This window comes from Passer domesticus, chromosome 6, assembly GCF_036417665.1.
Source record: "Passer domesticus isolate bPasDom1 chromosome 6, bPasDom1.hap1, whole genome shotgun sequence".
Taxonomy (NCBI): Eukaryota; Metazoa; Chordata; class Aves; order Passeriformes; family Passeridae; genus Passer; species Passer domesticus.
In genome coordinates, this window is record NC_087479.1 from 31,443,738 (window position 1) to 31,464,634 (window position 20,897).

At 34.5% G+C, this 20,897-nt stretch overlaps 1 protein-coding gene and 1 long non-coding RNA gene across 8 annotated transcripts in view; one reads left to right on the plus strand and one right to left on the minus strand.

Annotated features, from left to right (window-relative positions):
• Positions 1-20,897, minus strand: part of FMN1 (formin 1) — a 171,271-nt gene that overhangs the window by 63,263 nt on the left and 87,111 nt on the right. For all 5 annotated transcript variants that reach the window (XM_064424143.1, XM_064424140.1, XM_064424142.1 and 2 more), the window contains 3 exons: positions 20,058-20,827; positions 16,351-16,501; positions 6,164-6,251 (listed from right to left, as the gene is read on the minus strand). In XM_064424143.1, coding sequence (XP_064280213.1) covers positions 6,164-6,251; positions 16,351-16,501; positions 20,058-20,827 — 1,009 coding nt within the window. The remainder of the gene's footprint in view (positions 1-6,163; positions 6,252-16,350; positions 16,502-20,057; positions 20,828-20,897) is intronic.
• On the plus strand, positions 12,170-14,508 carry LOC135302121 (uncharacterized). Of its 3 annotated transcripts, none has more exons than XR_010363819.1 (3): positions 12,170-12,435; positions 12,509-12,689; positions 14,173-14,508. It is a non-coding gene; the product is annotated as an uncharacterized LOC135302121 (long non-coding RNA). The 3 variants fall into 3 exon arrangements; XR_010363818.1 differs by having other exon boundaries at positions 12,514-12,689; XR_010363817.1 differs by having other exon boundaries at positions 12,170-12,399.

Genomic DNA, 20,897 nt, shown 5'->3' on the forward strand with positions numbered 1-20,897 from the left:
TATTCATATTCTTCTTATTCTTAAAATATGGCATATGCAAATACATTCACAGTATTTTTGTGTAAATAATTTTGAATTGGGGCAGATTAAAAAAACCCCATTGCACTAGATCAAAGAAATTAATTATTTTCATTTTCACTTAAAGTAACAAAAGCTTTTTAACTTTTTTATGAAAAACAAAACCCACTTTTAATAATATGTATATTAACTTCATCAAAGTAATACAAACCTTGGTATGTTTTTCAAAATGCTCTTCTTGATACAGTGAATTTAACCATGATATTTTACTGCACTAAATCTCATTATATCCAGCTTACATAAGTGTAAGTAATATAGGTGAAATATCATAAATCCACGAAAGAGGCTCCAAAACAATTAATAGCTATTACAATATCAATCATCATTGGTGGTTTTTACTTTCATCTTGCTTTCTAGTTAGCTGTCTTCCTTACACTGTCAGTTCAGTTAGAATATTTCACCTACACCTCACAATATGTCAAAAGGAAGTAGACTCATGCTGTGAAAAGCTGGTAATTTTATTGGGTTCCACTACCTTTAAAAAATCTGTTACTTGGCCAAGTCTGGTTTCTGAGATCCTTTTTTGCAGGGAAATTGAGGCAAACATTTTTATGTTGCCTATGGTGTCTGCTCACAAGAAGAAGAATTTATATACACAAGGATCATTAGTGCAGGGTTGCACCCATTAGGATATAATAACCGTCAGCTAGGACAAAAAACAGATCAGCATCATGCATTCAAACTAACAGGCACACATAAAAATACTTGCCAGCTACATTTCACATACTAAGAGCATTGCTTCAAATATAAACTTATACCAAAGGTTTTTAACATACTAACTTCTAAAAAATTGATCTAACAGATTCCCTTCTGCACAGATTTTCACATATTCTGATCAATTCAAAAATGTAAAGCAAAAAAGAGCGGAGAATTTGAAGCATACTGTGTGCAGTGTATATACAACTTTAGAACTTAGAGTTTAATATGAAAAATATACTTGCCTCCTCTAAAAAAGTTTAAATACCAACAGTCTTAAGGCTGAATCTGATATACAGCCTCACTCCTACTAAACACATTTTGGCTAAATCAGGATTTAAGTTCTGCTGACAGAGCTTGCATATACTCACCAGTATCAAACCATTTAATACAACAATTAGACTATGAAATAGGAAGAAATCACCTTAACTGCTCCCAAATAATAAAACGTAAGTACATTATTTAAATAAAAGGAGCTTGCCAAAGCTCCATTTATTTGACCTGGAAGTACTTAGTTGTTTTAGGTATTACATTCTATTGAGTAAGGCTTGATTTAATGGGAACATGCAGCCCATCACTGGGAAATTTAAGTAAAATTGTGACTGACCTAGTCAATTAGACAATAACTCTTAAATACTTGGCAAAACTGCCTGCAATATCCAAACCCTCTGGTTTACTTCTGATAAATTGATATGTTATCAACTGATTCAAAGGTTTTCTCCAGTATTAATTGCCATGCAACACACAAAACATATATGTAATAAAGAAGCACCATGGAGGTTTAGAAGACTAAGAAAGCTCAAATCCTGCAAGAAGTCATTAACAAAAGATTCTGGCACTAATGTTAACCTACGCACATGCAATGGATATCCAAAACAGATCAATAAAAATATATGTTGTGAATTTTCCCAAAAAAAGGGAAAAACATTTAATTTTACATAAAATCATTTACCAACTTCTGAGACGGGTATGCAGCTATCTTTATACTTCATGCATAGTATACAGAATACATAAAACACATACATGTAATATTTTGGGTAGGTGGGAAAGTCACAAAACTTTGGAACAACAGTTTAGATGTGCCATAAGGCATAACATGCACTAAGACAATGCAAACCTATTTATAAACCTTCTGTGCGCTCTTATTAGAGCAATCCCAGGATGATTAGAAATATAATACTGAATCAGAATGGTTTTGAGACTGATCATCAGTCTGGTTGGGTTAATCTACAGTTCACATTCTTCTAATTTTTGACTCCTATATGCTGAAATGAAGGGGAAATCACAAAGTTGAAGGAAATGAGTCAGATGCTTCACTTTTAGCATTAGAAATAATCTCTATGCTAAGGATAAATGTTAAGTTCTCCCTTTCCATACAGGCTATATTCTGTCAGCATTGTAGTGCTACAGCACAGCTACCATGGTTTTGGTAAATGTAGCAGCGAAGTCTGCAGCTGTTCTGTGGGGAACACACTGCACTTTACTACCACAAAGGGTACAAAAAGCTATTAACTGTGCATCTGATGTGATCTACCACATCTCAAAGATTTAGTCCCATGGAAAAGACACCAGCATGTATACCAGCAGACCATCTAGTTCATGTGCCCTGACAGCAATCAGCACTATGAGACAGTGAAATATTTCCCCAATGTAAAGAAGCAGAACTTCTGGTGCTCTACAATTTTAGCGGCAAAGTGCAGGTACTATGAATGTAGGGAGAGATTTGGGAGAATTACTCTTTTGAACATAAGACATCTAAATTTTATCTACATCCCATTTTCTGTAACTTAAAGCTTTTCATCTGGGCTGCCCCACAATTTTGCCAGTTAACCCTTGAACAAGGATCTCAGTAGCTCATGGAAAGCCGGTACATACACTGCAGAAAGGAGTATTATTATGTGTTGTCCAGTGCACTGCTATTGCCAGCTACTATTTTGGAACTGTCTCAGTGAGAGGAATATTGCCCTGTAAAAAGCTGGGACAAGGACTCATACAGTATTTTCACATACAGCTATAATCAGCATTTCCCATTACAAACAAAACTGAAACACCTTGCTGTAGAGTGACTTGTAGTATTTCAACAGCAAAACCAGACAAATAGTGATCATCCACAAGTTTGTCTCTCAAGTGGAGTATTTCAGCTGAACAATGATAGGAAAAGACAGAAACTGACTGATATGAAATGGACATGACTTCTCTAAGTGTGGATGCTTAAAGCGTACCTAACAAGTGATCTCTGCTATTCCTCATCTCTTTTTATAAAGGTTTTTAAAAAATTTGGAGAAGCAGCCTTAAAAATAATCTCAAAGCTATGTACAATTTGATTACTGCTATTTGTCTTTTCAATATACAGATACTATATAGCATACTGAGTCAGACAGATTTTCTGCCTGCTTCTGCTCAGGAAATGAGTAATATTAATAGCGGCCTAACAAAAAACTTTATTGCCTTCACCAGTGCCAGATTCACCAGTGCTCTCAGAACACCGAAGTACCCGGATTTGTTCTCTCCCACTGAAGAAAAAGCTGAGTATTAGGACAGGTGCAGCATGACAATGTTAACTTTCCCTGTGCATCATATAACATTAACAGTACCCAAAATAATTATTTAGTTTTACACTGTCTTCTCCTTAGACCGTACTCAGAAAAAGTATGGATATAAACTTATCTGCAAAGGATGAACTTCATTCTCTTAAACAAACACGTGTGGAAGATCCCCCTCCTGAAGTGTGGTGGCTGGCACATTATCAAATGCAAACTCAAACATCTGGATGCCAGATATAGTCACTTGCTTGTTTTGCACTGCTGAGTTATCTACAGAATATGCCATGAAGCTGTGTACTTCAATTTGAAAGGATAATCCTATGGATGCAGAAATCTCACACTATTTTAAAGGAAGATGTAATTTTTCTTGTGGTTACTCTTTTGTCTTCTCTAAAATTTTGCATGAATCTGTATGCACAGGGCAGTTAATCTGAGAATTTCTCTACCTGCATTCTATAACTGCTACCTAAGATAGACTAACCAGTACATCACACACAAGAGTGTACATTCATTTCTACATGAATTCACAACAACAAACATGGTCATTAAAGCTTGAAATAAAAATTAGATTTTTTTTCACTTCTGACTTTCTTTTGCTTCAGATTTCTACATTCTCTGTTGTAAGTGGTTGAAAGTTATTAACTTTTCCCTGTTTTTCACGTACTGAATTATGCCATGGAAATTGGTGTGAAAAAAAGAGATGACTGCTTAATCTGTATGTTTTTAGAGGTAGCTCTTTGCAACTCTGCTTTAAAAAAAAAAAAAAAAGGTTGACATTTATGACCCAATGATTACATGCTTTTTTTGGTTAGGTGTTGTCATGCACCATTTAGCATATTATGATTTTTTTTTTCATGCAGTGCATTTTTTATTGCAGTCTTCAAATAATTTGTCTGCTGAGAAGTAGGATTGCTCACAGATTTAAATTACACAAAATATTATGGAATAAATTACATTAAAAGAGAAACAAGCATAATTCTAATGTTGTTTTCAGAGTAATATACATTTCTGAAGGTCCTCTCTACAGAACAATGTATTCCCTGAGTTTTGTGAACCGGTTTTTCGCCCTAGATAGTCTCTGAACACAGATTTTGCTTAGAATCAGTCAGACTGCCTTGTTAGTATATTTTTTAAAAAAGTTCCACTAATAGTATTCCCAAATCCTGATAGTAGTTCCTAGCTGTTTCCATAAGCAAGAGACAGCATATTCTATTGCTGCCTTGAGCACCATATGTGGTGACAGGCCAGTCATTTGCTACCTCAGACAAGAAAGGGCGATGAGTTCTAAACTTTTCTTCAGTGACAGCACTTGTTTTGGAGTCTTTCTTCTACCAACACTCTAATTTTCATTAAACTTGTAAGACTACATTAGCTACGTCTACAACTGCGAGTAGTGTAGTCTTTAGAAATGGATTTGTAGACAGCAGCAGTTCACAATATACATGTTTCAGGGAGTTTTAACTATCTCTCATCTGACCCTGGGGAATTTAGACTGCTATACATGGAGACTCATGGCATGCTCCTAAAGCAAATCTTCTCATTTAATTTGCTTCTGAAGCATGTTTGTGCACTTTGAGATTGCTCTGCAATGCAAACACAGCCAAGGGGACAACTGGTACATATGATTCAAAAGTGCACTGCTGACTCAAGTTAAAAATGCTATTGTATATACACCTGAATATTTGCAGTCATTATGTTCTCTTAGATTTGGTATAAATTGACCAGAAGATTTCAAAAGCTACACAAGTACAAGAACAACAGAGAGAGATAGAGATGCTCTATTTTAGTAGAACGTCATGGCATGGAAAATAAAAAGAAAACCAATCTCTGGAGATCCTTAAGAATATTACCCAGTTTTTGTAATAAAGCTTCTATCCTATCCCTGTGCTGCTGACAATTCTGTGAGCAAATTATTTAGACCTTTAGTAATAGCAGTTTTTTTCCATCTCATTCGGATACCTTTCACACAATACTGGCAGAGACGAAGTTATTCCTTCTTTTCCTTATTCCTCTGCATCCCAAGAGACATCTGTAAGCCCTTGTGCTTTTAAAGTGCTAGATGCTCAAAGGCTCTTTTGAAATTAATAATAATCAATGCCAGCAGCATCTCAACACCCTACCCAGTATTTGCATGTGATGGAGGGAAAACAATAGCAAAAAAGGAGACATCAACTTGAGTTGTTCCAGCAGTTGTTTTAAATGGTGAATATTTTCCTTTTCTTAATGTGAAAAAGAAATAAACAATATCCTTAAACAATATCTTTTTAAATCCAGAACATAAGCAGACTCTCAATCACCCCAGTGTTCTCAAAAATCTGTATTTCTCTACAGTTGTATTGGCAAACTCAAATAATTTCTACCAGTAATGGAATTTACAACTGACTAGCCCCATGCTTTGAAAAATGCCATCCAGTAATTCTCTTTCTGATTCTTACATGGTAACATCAGTTTGGGATGTACTTCTTATACTGTTAATGAAGCAAAATGTAAATATTAAAAAATACTGACTGCATGTTTGAAGTCTGTAAGTTTTATGCATAAGCCCTCCATGTAATTCCTTTTGGTGGACGACTTGCTTTAGAAAAAGCAGGGAACTGCAGGGGAGGAATATGGAAACACTGTACTGAAAGTGCTATGCTAACTGTAAAGGTACAGAAAGAGTTGCACCTAAATTCAATTCTAGTTTTTAGGTGAAACTTTTACATAAACTGGAATATATTGGAAGAATGATTCTTCTGGTAGTTTAGAACACTGTTCAAAACATATTCTGCACTGTCATAAATTATCTGAGGGCTGTGATAAAGTATCTGTGCAAGTACAATACATTAAGTGTAAGAAACACTTACCTTGTTGAATATCCTTCATCTCCAAGTGCAAACTTGATATTAAAATTCCTACAGTTTGAGACCGCTTCCCATCCAGCAATTTGATAATCTAGAAAGGTGATGCAAAATGATCTGAGATCAAGGGAACACTCTACAAAGGATTCAGTCACTTTTATAAAAGAAGCTAATTAGTGAATTTAATTCAATGTTTCTCCAAACATCAAACCCTTTTATTAACTAAATGCGACCGTCATCTTATCTTTGTGCTCTGCACCTTAACAAATGAATTATAAGACTGAATTCTCACCAGGTCTACTAAAGAACATCACTCGTAGGATGCTGTTACACAGGAAAAAAAAAAAGGTACATCAAATATTTATTCTGGAATATGTTTTTTCCCCTTTTTTCTTCAAATGACATTTAAGAACTATTAAAGACACCGAGTACATCACAAGTTCCTTAGTTTGTCTGGTAGTTTGTATTTCAGTGTGAACAGGCTTATGTCTATTTTTTCAGCAAAGAATCAATTCCTGACCAAGAAAAATTGAAGAATTGTCTTTTTATGCCCTCTCAACACTACTTCTGGAACACTGGGCACTGTGCAAAGTATTTCTTTTGCTCATGTCTGAATGTGCTTATTCCACACTGTTGACACTCCACAGGGATTTCAGGATTTTTTTCACACGTGGGTACAGATATTTGATAGTATAATATACCGACATTCAGTCTGTAATACTTTCTGATGTCAGTTTAGGGGGAGAAGAAGCAAGAGGAAGAAGGGAAACCTTAATGTTATTTTGGCTGGTTGAAATTACGTATGAAGAAGGGGATCAGTGTTGCTCAGATGCTACAAATGTGAAAAAATAATTTCCCACAATGTCTGGGCTATTGGTATTTGTGATTTTGTGATTTTGATTTATTTGGTAAGGAAGATATGACAGGAGCACATCACAAAATGCAATACAGACACAAGTTCTTAAAAAATACAAAATGTCCTGATTCAAGCAGATGGCTTACTTCATAGTAGTGATGTACAAAAACTATCAAATATACTAACTCCTATGCAAAATTAAAACTAATAGCTATGTTTTCCCTAAATTCATATTCTTAGTATTTGACTATTTAACCCATATTTCTCCAAATTAAATTTTATTATTTAAATTAAAGGTGGCACTTATATTTGGATATTTAATCATAGTAAGAACTTAAAGCAATTTTTATCCCTTATTCCTAGAATACTTGTATTGATACTCAAATTAGAGACAGTTAACTGAGAAGCTTTATACTAACTCATAAAAATGTTTCCTATCTGTATTTTTTGTGATTTACAAATATTTACCTATGAAAATACTTAGTCACTCACCTACACAAAACTAAAATTTTTGAGAATAGAGGAAAAAAGAGAAATGATACTGACATTTTCACATGAAAATGAGAAGTTAGTATTTAGACTACTGAAATCGGATAATACATGCACAAGTTGGAACAAATGCTCTCTTCAACAAAGATCTGACAGATATTTTAGGTCCCTCTTGTAGGTACTCAATAATAAACTTATGTTAAAGTAGATACTGCATATTTTCTGCCAAATTTGAAAAAAATCTATCCTGAGAGTTTTTTCTGCCTATATGTGTAGCACATATGATGGATATTAAGAAATTAATACTGTGGAAAGTGTTTTTTTTTTTTTTTCAAATGGCAAAGAATTCAGGCCCTTTATCTCCTGAGTACACAAGCAGACAAGATGATTTTACTCCATTACCTTAAATGAACACTGTGGAAGCATCACATCCTTCTGAACTGCTTGGTTTCTCATGGTCATTTCTGAAGCTTTACATGAATTTGCTGAACTCCGTAGCACATTAACTTCTTACAGGGATAATTACAGGTTTGAGCAGTACACAATTTGTACAGCATTCACTGACCTCCAAGCTGACCTTGTTCAGGGCAAATTCACAGGTTGTCATAAACCCCATTAGATATGCCTAGTTTGAGGCAAAACCTTTCCAGACTGCAGCTGTTGTAGACAATACGACATTTGAAATCATTCCATTGAAGTATTTTTAAGTGCTACTATAGTCTCCAGATATGATCAAACTAGCTCACATCACTATGCACGACCTCCTCCCTAAACAATTTGTGAGAAAACCCTTAAAGAAAGCCCTATATAATTTTAAAAGTTAAACGAGAGATTAATGATGTAAAATAGCAATTGACTCTATGTTCATATGCATTTTAGACCAATGTACACATGGTCACAATTACCAGGCATCAAGCTAGATGTAGACTACGTGAAATAGCTTCCATCAAGTAACTGAAGGCTAATAATTAATTCATTAGAGAGCAAAAATGGAGGACCATGACAACAGAATAGCTTTCATTCAGCATAAAACTACTTCAAACCCATAGTTATAATGCTAAGTATTAGCATTATACTGGAATTTTGTCACAGATTTTTAGAATCCATGTGGAACTTGAAGGATTTTGCAGTTAAAATATATAACCAGTTGTAAAACAGAGAATTAATTTTCAAAGACACTAACTTTGCCCCAAATAATGGTTATTCTGTCACTAAGGAGGAATTACATTTGTGTGAATTTCAAACAGAAGGAGACACAAAAAAATCAGCACTTTTTCAGTTCAGTAAAAACATAAGGCAAATAAAAGGAAAGTTTGTAAAGACTGTGTTGAACTATTTAGTCTATGCTTTCGAAAGACAAATCACTGATCACCTCTCAGCATATTGGGACTTGCTTGTAGCTGGCAATGACAGGTAAGCAGCTACAAGCCAGCTGACACCAGCTGATGCTGCTGTGCCAGCTGCTTCTCCAAACCATGAATGTATTATTGTAATGGATGCAGCATCTTCTGGCTTAGTGACAAAATTGTGACTGCTGCTGATAATTCATTTACTTCACTGATCCATAGCATTATTTGATTTTCGTTGTTTTTTCCCCTATTTTTAAATGTTAAGTTAGATGATTTGCTGTACACAAGTGTCTCATCTCTTTCAAGTCTTTATAATCTAAGTAAAAAGTGAAAATATACCAAAGCTTGACTATACGAATAAATTATTTTGTCATTCCCATTAGAAGGTGTTTCTCTAATGTAGCCAGAAATGTATTTCATTAAATACTGTACAACAGACTTTACTGTTCTGTGAAACTGCAATGCCTATATTCTGTCCCGGACACTTACTGGTACTGAAAGCTGAAGAGAATCAGTTTACTTTAGTGATTAAAAGCTTAATCCTTCCTCCTGGTGGTGCATGGATTCCTTCCATAATATTCAAGTTTATTGAGAAAAGCCATAAGCTAAAAAGCTGGCCTGCATATTACAGCATTTCCCTCCATTCCCACTCACCAACTTTACAGCAAATCAACAGCCTGGACCCATGTTTGGATTGCTGAAACCCTGTTCAAACACAGGAAGAATATCCTGCACAAGAAGCCAAAGTATGTCCCTCAAGCCATTCTGTATAAACACTCCAAGAGTTACCAATGAAATTTCAGAAGCTTAAGACTAGACATTATCTCTCATATTCCTGCTGAAGGAGAGCCAAATTTAACTGTTTTCCTTAACATGGGTAAACCATAGCTCTATATTTTTTAAAGTCTATTTACAATTTTATTAGCTTGAAAACACCACTACTTTTAGCCTTTTTCTAAAGTACACACAAATGGCAATTTATCAGGTTCAAATAGGAGGTATGAATGAGCTAGCAAGAAACTTTTCTCAATATCTTTGCTCCTATCAGAACTGCAAAAATTAGACAAACCACAAAACAGATATTTACCCTGTGGAAAATTTCTATATTATACATTACTTCAGGGCTTTGTGATAAAAAAGGAATGCCAGTTATTTTTCTCAGCACAGCATAAAATATAAAAAGAAAGTGAGAGTGCCTCGGACAAGCACGGACTAGCATTTTACTACTTTTGCTTAAGTTTGAACACTGTTTATTATCTTATGCAGACAGCTGAAGACAATCATTGTGTTTCAACCCTGCAAAGCTTCCAACATTTTCTGCAATATCTGCCCTTCTTGCGGAAACAAAAAATTTATTAATTGTAATTCCTCATTTAGTTAGATGGACAAAAAACTTGCTGACAGGCATATCCCTTTCAGTTAAAAAAATGCAATTCACTCAAAATATTGACACTCTTCGTAAATGAGAACACATGTTAATAATTATGTGAAGTCTGTTAGAGATAATAGACAACAGAAAAGCCATTATCTTTAATGTCCTCCTGCGTCTTTGAAATTATAATCATTGCACTAAAGGGCCAAAAATGATTGATGGACTTTCATTTGGAGCATACACCTGACACAAATTACTTGACATTTACTCTTTTTTTTATGTAAGATGAAGAAAGAGTGGCATCACAAATATCCAACTATCCTGTTTCTTGAAAAAGTATAGAAAATACTTGAGATTTTGAGGATAAATTACTAACAAGTGCTCAAATATATTGGAAAAACTAACACAACGTCAAAATATGTGTTAAATCTAGCAACGGAGCTAAGAAAAACACATGGAAAAAATTGCAGCAAAGAAATATTTTTTAAATATCACTTTTTCAAGATTACAGATTATCATAGCTTAATACATAATGAATAATGTCTTTTATTTACTTGACTAATATTCAGGTGTATGAATATGAAAGTCGCCCTAAGGGACTTCTGTTTTCCTCCAATAATTTGAAATTCTCCTGCTGCAGATTCAATCACTTCAGAACTATAAAATAACTATGAAATAAATCCCACTCCTTCTGTATATTATTTATATACAGAAGTGTCTGGGAAAGTCAGCAATCATCTCTTCTCCATTTCATGGATATCAATTCCAAACATTTACTGCATTACATTACTTCATGTAAGATTATAACGCATCTAGTCTTAATTAATAAATATTCTTATGAGAGAAGAATTATATTTTTAATGTTTAAATATGTTGCATAGTATTTTGCTCTAATATTGGGATATAACTAACATATTGATCTAGCCAGTAAATTCTCCCAATCAGAAAAAAAACGGATTCTATTCTCAAGACATAATATCAAAACCTCAGAATACTAATTTTTTTCATTATCCACATAATACATAGAACATTAAATGAAGGATTGTATACATGCAGAGAAAATAAATGCACAAGAACAAGAGTTTCCTGCATTATTTCAGAGGTTGTACAGTTGGAAAAAAACCTTAACATTCCTCCAAAGGTGCTACATTTTCCAAAGGGCTGCATGATCAAAGGAGCATGAGCAGCCACACAGTTTGCAGAGCTTCTAAGCCCAAATAAGTATTACCATAACAAACTTCAGGTCTTCAAGTATATATATTTGTGTACTAGAAAGGTATACCTGACCTTCCTTTAACCTATATTGTGTTTACATCGTATCACCATCAAGTGAATGAACTATATTTTACCAAAATAAGTTATTATATTTTTAAAAATAAGTAAAATCACTTTTTATGCAGTCCTTTAAGTTGTATTACCATTGCTACTTACATTCTTAATTTCCCTTCCTTTCTTCCCCCACATACTTGTCAGAAGCCTCTAGAAATCAGGGCAACCCAAATTTTCTATCTGGCATGAATGCAACAAATTTGGGAATCATGAAAGCGTTTTTGAAAAAAGTATAGCTAGCTGTTTCAATCCATAGGACAATGGACAGAAGGTGGACTTTACATCTTAATTGATTAACAGCATCAAGATGTTGAAAAGGCACTCAAAATGTCATTCACAGCATTTCTGCACTTCAAGACAGCTATCAATTATATGTGTACCCTCTATACAAACTTTCCTAATGATCTCCAAATACAGAAACACAATTTCCCTAGCCAAAATTTTTCTGCATTCCTTCGGTACCCTTGCTCTTAGAAAGCTTTTCATAATTTTTCTTTGCAGCAGCTGCATGCACTTGATTACACTGATGCTCTGTGTTCCAATCAACCTTCTCCTTTCTAGACTAAACAATCATAATAATTTGATTCTTTCCTTAGAGACTACTTCACTTTTCATCATTCTGCCTCTTCTTGACTCTTTACAGTGAGCAAATTTTTAATGAAGGCTTGTAGTGCCTAAATGTAGATGCAGTTCTCAACTGAGACATGGCTGAGTAGTGTCTTGCAGGCAATACTTCTTGATCTATCAGAGTTCTGCTTTTCATTTTTTGTATTACCATGATTTGACAATTCATGTTCCTCTTGTGAGTCACTATAATGTCAAGACTCTTTCTGCTGAGCTATTAATGGTCAGTTAGCCAGCTGCACCCCGTCTTATTTTTCAGGTAGCTGAATATTCTTAATCATATTAACCTTGTGGTTAATTGCATTAGCTTTGTGCTTATTTTTGTCTGTCAGACCAGATCTCAGACACATGAAAGCCTTGTGAAGGATCTACTTCAGTACATTTGAAGCTTCGCAAATAGGTGGTGGCTGCAGAGTTGATATTCTACTATCCAAGAAATAAGTGATAATACCAAAGTAACTACAACCAGCAGAGAAGTCCACAGAGTCCTCAGTGTATTCTCCTATTTTGACAGTGAGTATATATATGCATGAATATAAATATTATTGATGATATATTGAAATATTATTGACATATTCTAAATATTCATTTTATGAAACATTTATTATATTGTAATTATATAATATATATGAGTATAAATATATATGTATAATATGAATATATACTCAGAAGTTTCCTTTCAGAGCATAACTTGCCAAATAGTACTGGAAAATAGAACAGCCATTCTATTTATGTTAATTACAGAATCAATCAGGTTGAAAAAGTTTTCTGACATAAGTCCAACATATGACTGAATACTACCATGTCAACCAGACCGTTGCTCTGAGTGCCACAGTCAGTGCTTCCTTAAACACCTCCAGGGATGGTGACTCTGCCATCTCCCTGGAGAGTCCATTCCAATGGCTAATCACCCTTGCTGTGAAGAAATTCTTCCATGTCCAACCTAAATCTCCTTGGAGCAGCTTACATAGGACATTTAGACATTTCTGACTGTAAATGGCACATGTCTATCAGCTGAGAGTAAAAAAAAAGCAGAGCATACAGTGAATTTTTTAATCTGTATTGCCATACAGTGTCTACTACCTGGAAAAATGGGTAAGAACATAACAAACTCAAATTTCTATAGGCGTTCCACAGAAGCATTCATTTCACAGCCTAAGCATACAGATTATTCCAACCAGTTTCACAACACTAATAATTCTGAGAATAAACTGAGTAATATTGTTTTATTTGGAATTGCAAAAGAGTTAATACCCTCTAATTCAAAAGATAAAATCTTACTTCCAATTGAAAAAGGAATTTGACTGTGAGGCACTGATGTAATTCTCATTCAAGGAGCAAAGTATTGAACAATCATGTTTTAACAAGCAGACCTGCACCATCTATTGGTCTGTCATTTCCCTAAATATCAAAGAAGCTGAACTTAGTTTGTATAAGATGTTATGAAATAAGGCATAGTTTGTGCAGAGAAGAGGTTTAGTGCAGGGAGTGAGTCAGTCTTACCAGGTATCATTAAATAAAACAGCTTAACTATTTCAAACACAAACTACAACTTCATCGCTGTATCTATATCTTGCTCTGGAAGGTTTTTTTAGTAAACATGAAAAAGGAATTAATAAGTAAGGAGATAATGACATGGCATCAGCTAAATCTGTAATATATGATGAGCCTCATATAAGATTTGTGTTTCTTAATGTCTGTAGAAAGCATCTTTAACCAGGCTATATAATTCCCTATAATGTGACACTGGTACCCTTTTTAAGACCAGACAAACAGAAATTTATGTACTGAAGCAAAGAAAAAGATTCCTGCTAAAACTCTAGTAGATATAATTGTTAGGAAAAAAGCAAGAAACTTTGAGAACCTAAAGAAGCATGAGAAATGAAACCAGTCAAACTGACAGCTTTATATTGATCTACAGAAATTCTGTTATTATCTAACTAATAAATCCTCCTGTAAGTAAATAAATGCCTCTCTACTACTGTATCATTTGCAGCCCACCAAGACTGATCCACTGGAGCCAGCCTGCACATATCTGAGCTTTCAGGGAGACAAAGAAAAACACAGGACCATCTAAGAAGGCCAACTGTCTGTAAAAACATTCAGCTGCTACTGTGAGTCATTTAACTGAAAAAGGTGGAAAGAGAGGATACCCTAAAAGAAAATGCTTCTGTACTCAATTAAAAGTTTCTTTAAATTCTAAAAGCAGATTTATTTTTAGTTTTTAATTTGAACAAATGATGTAATCTCGCACTACTGACCATGACTTTTGTAAATTCTACAATTTATCCTACAGTTCCCATGGTTTGTAACACCATCATCACAATCCCATCGGTTTTCCAAACTAAAATCAAGGTAATAGACATAATTCTGAATTTATTTCTAAGAGAATTAATTTTTATATTTTTCCACAGTAATTTAAAGGAACCTATTTAATTTCATTAATTTCAGTAAAATATCCATTATCTTAAAATAGTAAGTTTACATCTAATAACAAAGCAGAATAATTAAAACATTGATAGAAATAAAAAAGATGTCTTTGTATGAAAATACAGTGGTTGCTCACAAAAAATAATGCATATTATTATAACAATATGTTCTGTAAGAATTACCCAATTCAATTTTGGATAAGCCAAAAGAGATCACTAAAAAATCATGCTGCTCAAACAAATAAGTTAGTTTACAAAGTAGCAAGGAAAAAAAAACCCCACAACTTCATCTTTCAGTATAAAAGCCTAATTCTGTACCTAGTTTGCTGTCACCCCCTTGGAGAAGTAGATATACCATACTCCCTTAGTTACTGAGATTTTGAAATAAAATGCAACTATTTGTACATATTAATTCCCCATTAAAGTTACAGTGACTAAATTCTTCAAAGTTCTTTAGAAACCTCTATTTCCTATTACATAATTATTTCTGAAAAAAGTAAATTAATGAAATGTAAAAATAAATATTAGAAAGAAGGCATAAGATATGTGACCTAATTGAATTTATGGATACAGCTGCTGCTACATGTCCCATTTACTTCAAGCATTTTTCAAGTAAAATATCTCAAAATACTTTTCACAGAGATGTTCATAACCAACATATTTGGTTGATCTGAAACTAACCTAATATTTGAAGGACTGTAAAAATTACTTCTTTGGTGTGTATTTACAAATGCCAGCAGGTCCCCATCCAGGCCCCATTTTTAATTATTTACTTTTAGCATTGCATGAATTTGAGTTTTATAAATTCTACAACCTTATTGATACTTCTAATTAGCTGTTGCATTAAGACACAATACAAGGAATTTATGATCAAAGATGTTCTGAAAGATCTGCAAACCCCAGCATGTACATGTTTCACGTTCTATGTATTATAAAACTGAAGGTAGCAAGCACAGCTCACATGCAAAGTGCCCTCTTGTGGTTCCAAGCAGGTAACCTCAAAGAGATTTAAAACACAGTAGTTTCTGACACATAATCACAGTTTTAGGAAAACAGTAGTGATTATTATTCAGTCCAGAATTTTTATGGCAGTAAATACTACTAATAGCATTTGTTTTTCCTGTCTGCACATCCCAACTGGCAAGTGCCAGCTGCCTCTGTAATGGATTGTGTCTGAAGCCGACCGTGTCTGCGCTATGCCAATGAGACAGCTACTGCATGTAGCTTTGGCCATTAAAGAAAGACATGACTGTCCTGCCCCTTCCTGACACAACTCCTTTGCTATACTAAAAAAAAATCAGCACTCCTTATTCAAAATGTTTATTTAAATTTTATTTTTCCAATAAAATTAATCTCAGTGGAAGAGAGGTTTGCTGGAGTAACTAATGACAGTGGCTGGAAATACTGGCACTTTCAGATATTATTTAGAACTTTAATCCTATTCTTCTACACAATATGTTTTCTACCTCACTGGAATGTGGAACTTTCATTAGCAAAGGTAAAAGATTTTCCAAGGTAAATCACAGCCCTGCATTCTCAAGCAAGAGAACTGAGATTGAATCAGAAATCCATAGTTTTCTTTCTTGCTCATTCACAAAAAAGTTCCAAAAATTAAAAGGGAGTTTTCTCAAAATGAAAACTAAACAGTACCACACACACAAACCCCCCCCCCCCCCCCCCCCCCGCAAAACAACAAAACACAAAAAAACCCCCCACAAAAACAAACAAAAAGAAACAATAAATACCTTTTTGGCCTTGTTTTTTTTTTCATAAGTCTCTGATAATGGTTTTCTTTTTTCCTGAGTGGTGTCTTTGGAGAATAAATATTCAAACTCAGTAGTGTCAAGTATATCAGGTTCTTCCAGTGATTCCCATAATGTTGGCATAGCAGTTTTCCTATAAAGAGAAAGGTAATAATAAAATTTGTAAACATTATGAGAAACCATAATAGATCTAACCATAATAGATTAAAATCCATGATAGATTTAAACTCAAAGTAACACACAGGGCATTCCTTTCCTGCACCTTGCTCCTGTAAGGAGTCAAAAGTTTTCCTATGAGTCTGTTATTAGTTTGAGCTATTTAGTCCATGTATCAGTCGTAGTGTTACAGTTCTTTGTGCAATAACGGCAGCTTGTGCAAATACATGTCAAGAGATTTCTGCCACTTCAACTAGGATTAGAAGTACTCCAATGTCAGATTTTTTGAGAAATTCCCAGTAATCTATTTAGACCTACAAAAATAAACAATATCAACAAATAGTGAACAAACTTTATTCAAGCATATTTTAAGAGTGTTTGAGGAAATTTGTATAGGACCTGATTTATTTCATGTTAGCCACAGATGTTGTATGCTCATATTTATCCTTGTTGTAGTTCTGAGAAACTAGAGTAATTATGTGGCTTATATTTTGGGAGACTAGCCAGTATTCTTCTCCATTCAACCAACTGCCAATTTTAAATGTGGATTATCTTTCCTTCTTTTTTTGCCTTCCAAGACCAGATTTAGTTTTGGATCAGTTAGGAGCTTGTTTACACAATCCTCTAGTTTTATCTGGATTAGGGGAAAATAATATGTAGTGCTACAAACATTGCACATCAATTCTGAGAGGCCCTGTTTCAAAAATTTCAGTGTTTCAGAAAAATATGTGGGACAAAACTTCTGAGTGTTCTTGTCTGTTTATCAGTAGAAGGTGGGACCATGTCTTCCAGCAGATGTCACTAAAAGGCAGTGAAATTATTTGCAATTAAAACCAAGTGAAAAAAACCCACTATAAAATACGAATGGCTGATGTCACTAAACATAGATGTAATATGCAACAAAATGGAATACCTACCAATTCAAAAGGAACAATTTTTTTTTTCAAATTTAGGATTTTTTTTCTACTTAACACTCAACTGTCTACTATCATGAATGTTTAAGGAACTTTTCCTTCTTTTCTAATAGCATCTGTTGATGCAATATATTCCACGTCACAGGACATGCTTAGAGCTCCACAGCTTTGCTCTTCCTGATATTTGTTCTTGTCCCTGAACCAGGAGAGTTGTGTTAGCAATACTGAAGAACAAAGGATTTTTTTGGGCTCTGCAACAAGAAGTCCTGGATGGCTTCTGCTCTGAGCAGCAAACCCTTGAAGAAATTTCCAGTTCTAATACAGACCATGAAATTGCTGGACCATTACATGTGGTGACCAGCAGTTCATCAGAATGCTATGAATTATCCCTTACTTTGCAAAAGCTTGGTGAACTAGCACTGTCTCAGAAAGAAAACTTTTATTTAATTGATTCAATGGGAAGAATTTCAATAAAGTTTATTTATGGACCAACTATTTATTCACTATGAAACAATTACGCCAAATAAATACTGGGAAAGTAAAACCAAAATGTTCAAGCCTCCTGGTCTAAAATATTTCAATTCTGAAAATCTTTAATTCTTTTTAATTCTGAAAAACTAAGACCATACAACTGACATTTCAGTAATTTCTTTGTTCCTGTCAAATATTTTATACAAAATATTGACATCTTACAATGTTTTATGACACCAGAATAATGGTACTTTCTCATAAAAATAAATTCAGACCTATAAAGTAAATAAAACTCATATTTAAATCCATTTAATTGCAGATATTTACTTAAAATGTGTTTAAATCTAATAGAGAAACCTGAAATTAAAATATTATTATAATGTTAAATAATTTAAATAAATACATAATTTATAAAAATAATTATTGCAGGATAAATAAACTACAATAAATAATTTCTAAAATGTAGCAGTATATTACAACAATAATATAATAATATAAGAATAATAAGTAATATACTGTGTGTATATATTATATAGCACATATAATATTGTGATGCATTATGGCTGTAAGCCATATACAGTAATATAATTTAGCTTATTAAAATGTTTAAATTTAGCATCTTGGTAACTGCTGCTAGGCTAACATAATTTTGAACACAGACAATAATGATTTGAACTTTAAGACCCAAATAATAATGTAATTTCATTACTTGCATTAACAAGGGAGCTGAATTAAGGAACCTATCTTCATTAAAATAAAACAGTCTGTCACTTAAGCATCCCCCAAAAATACTTTTTGATCCATCCCTCCTAATGAGCTCTATATTACAGTAATAAACACAAGAAGGAAAGTCAGAATCAGTCAAATCCAAAAAGAGCAGCTGAGTAACTGTGGCAGTAAGGTATTAATGCTGGGTCAGAAAGCGTGTCTGGGAGAACTGCTTTTCTCCTGTCAGCTGAATAAACAGGCAGCATAAACAAAGACTTCAAAAAACCTGACCAAAAATTGTTTATTTATGCCTGTTCGCCAAATGACCTCTTACAAACGAATCAATAAAACACTGTATTTTGTAGTAACTTTGGGTTTGTAACAACTGAATACACTACTAGAATACTGTTACAGAACCACAGAATGACCTGGGTTGAAAGAACCTTGAAGATCATCTCATTGCACCCCCTTGCCATGGGCAGGGACAACCTGCACTAGACCAGGCTGCGCAGGGCCCCATCCAATATGGACTTGAACACTTGCAGCTCCTCTTGGAAACCTTGGAAACCCTTCAGTGCCTCACCACCCTCATAGTAAAGAATTTCTTCCTTACATTTTACTTAATTCTACCTCCTCTATTCCACGGATTTTCCTGATACTGGGAGTTGCCCCAACTGAGGTGTAGGACCTTGCACTTGGCCTTGTTTGCAGCCCCCCAATTCAAGCATATCAAGGTCCCTCTGGATGGCATCCCTCCCTCAAACACATCTGTGATTCTATCCCTGCACTAAATCACAGTAAGGTGGATATTATTTTTAAAATTTTATATCTATTTTTTTAAAGCTGTAGAGGTCTCCATCAGTACTGATATTTGTCCATAATGGACACTTCATGCTACAGGTTGCTGACCTGCATATATTTACACATATGCTTAATTCTTCCTGCTGTGACAGAATTATGCACAGACATTAGGTTCCAGTTTAACTGTTTCCAGTTTCTAGAACTGGAATCATAGAGGATAACACAACAGAATTCTCTGGAGAAAGGACCACGAAGTGACTGGAAAGCAAAAATAAAACTAAATTCTCACCTGACCAAAATTTAAGATTTCAATTCTAACTCAAACACAGACTTAATTTTAAGAAAAAAAATCTTTCTAATATCTTGGCTACCCTTTTTCATTTTAGTGCTAAATCTGGGAAGCACCCTATCACTATGGTTATCCATGCAGTGCCTGAATTATTGGGGAAAAATGCCCAAATAAAACATGTTTTTATTATGATTCAAAAGGGTTTAATTTATAATACATATAATTTTAAGTTAAATATAATATTTTAAAACAACTTATTTTTTCAGACTTCTAGAACTGATTCAGGTTTTTTTCTAGAATTATGTCTCTGCACTGACCTGTGAGTAGCAACTCTAAGTAAATATATTTACCTGTTATCTTGCAATTGTATTCGTGTCCAGTACAAAGGCTTCATGGGACGGCCAGGTTCAATGGCAGGTTTTCGAGGACCTTGGTTTGAAGATAAAGTGCTATTAAAAAAGAACCCAGGCCCAGGAGGTGGAGGGGGTGGAGGTAACCCAGATCCAGGCAGTGGAGGAGGAACAGGAGGTCCCAGCCCTGGAAGCGGTGGTGGTGGTGGTGGTGCTTGAAAATTCCTACAGCCTTCAGAAAGTGGAGGTGGCAGTGGTGGACCAGATCCAAAGTGAGATGTCAGTGAAGTCGGTCCCATTGGCAAAGGTGGTGGTGGAGGAACTACAGTGGACAGGGAAGAATCAGCAAGGGGAGGAGGTGGTGGTGGTGGTGGTGGTGGAGGAGGCAGCATTTGTTTTGGTTGACAAGACAAGACACTTTCTGACGACTGTACATTGTAATTGTCCTTATTTTCACTTTGGGCAGATATACTATGTGTCAAAGAAGAAATATTAAGCTTTTTGGGTACTATTTGGTTATTTTTCACAGCTCTGTTTTCTTCTTCACTAGGCTTTATGAAAGTCTCTCTGTCAGTCTGTATACATACATTTCGGTATGCCTTTGGTGGGTTATCATCTTCAGTAGAAACACCAATATCCTTTGCTTTTTCATTTCTTCTGTTTAATTTATTATCAAGTTCATTCTTCAGACGTGCAATGGTTTCCTCAAGCTGAGCAGTTGAGACAGCATGTTCTCCACGGATATGGAATACCCTGAGTTCAAACTGAGACTGGAGAGCAACAAGAAAATAAACCCTTAGTGTAAATATTTTTTGAAGCTTATTTTGTAGTCCATTAAAA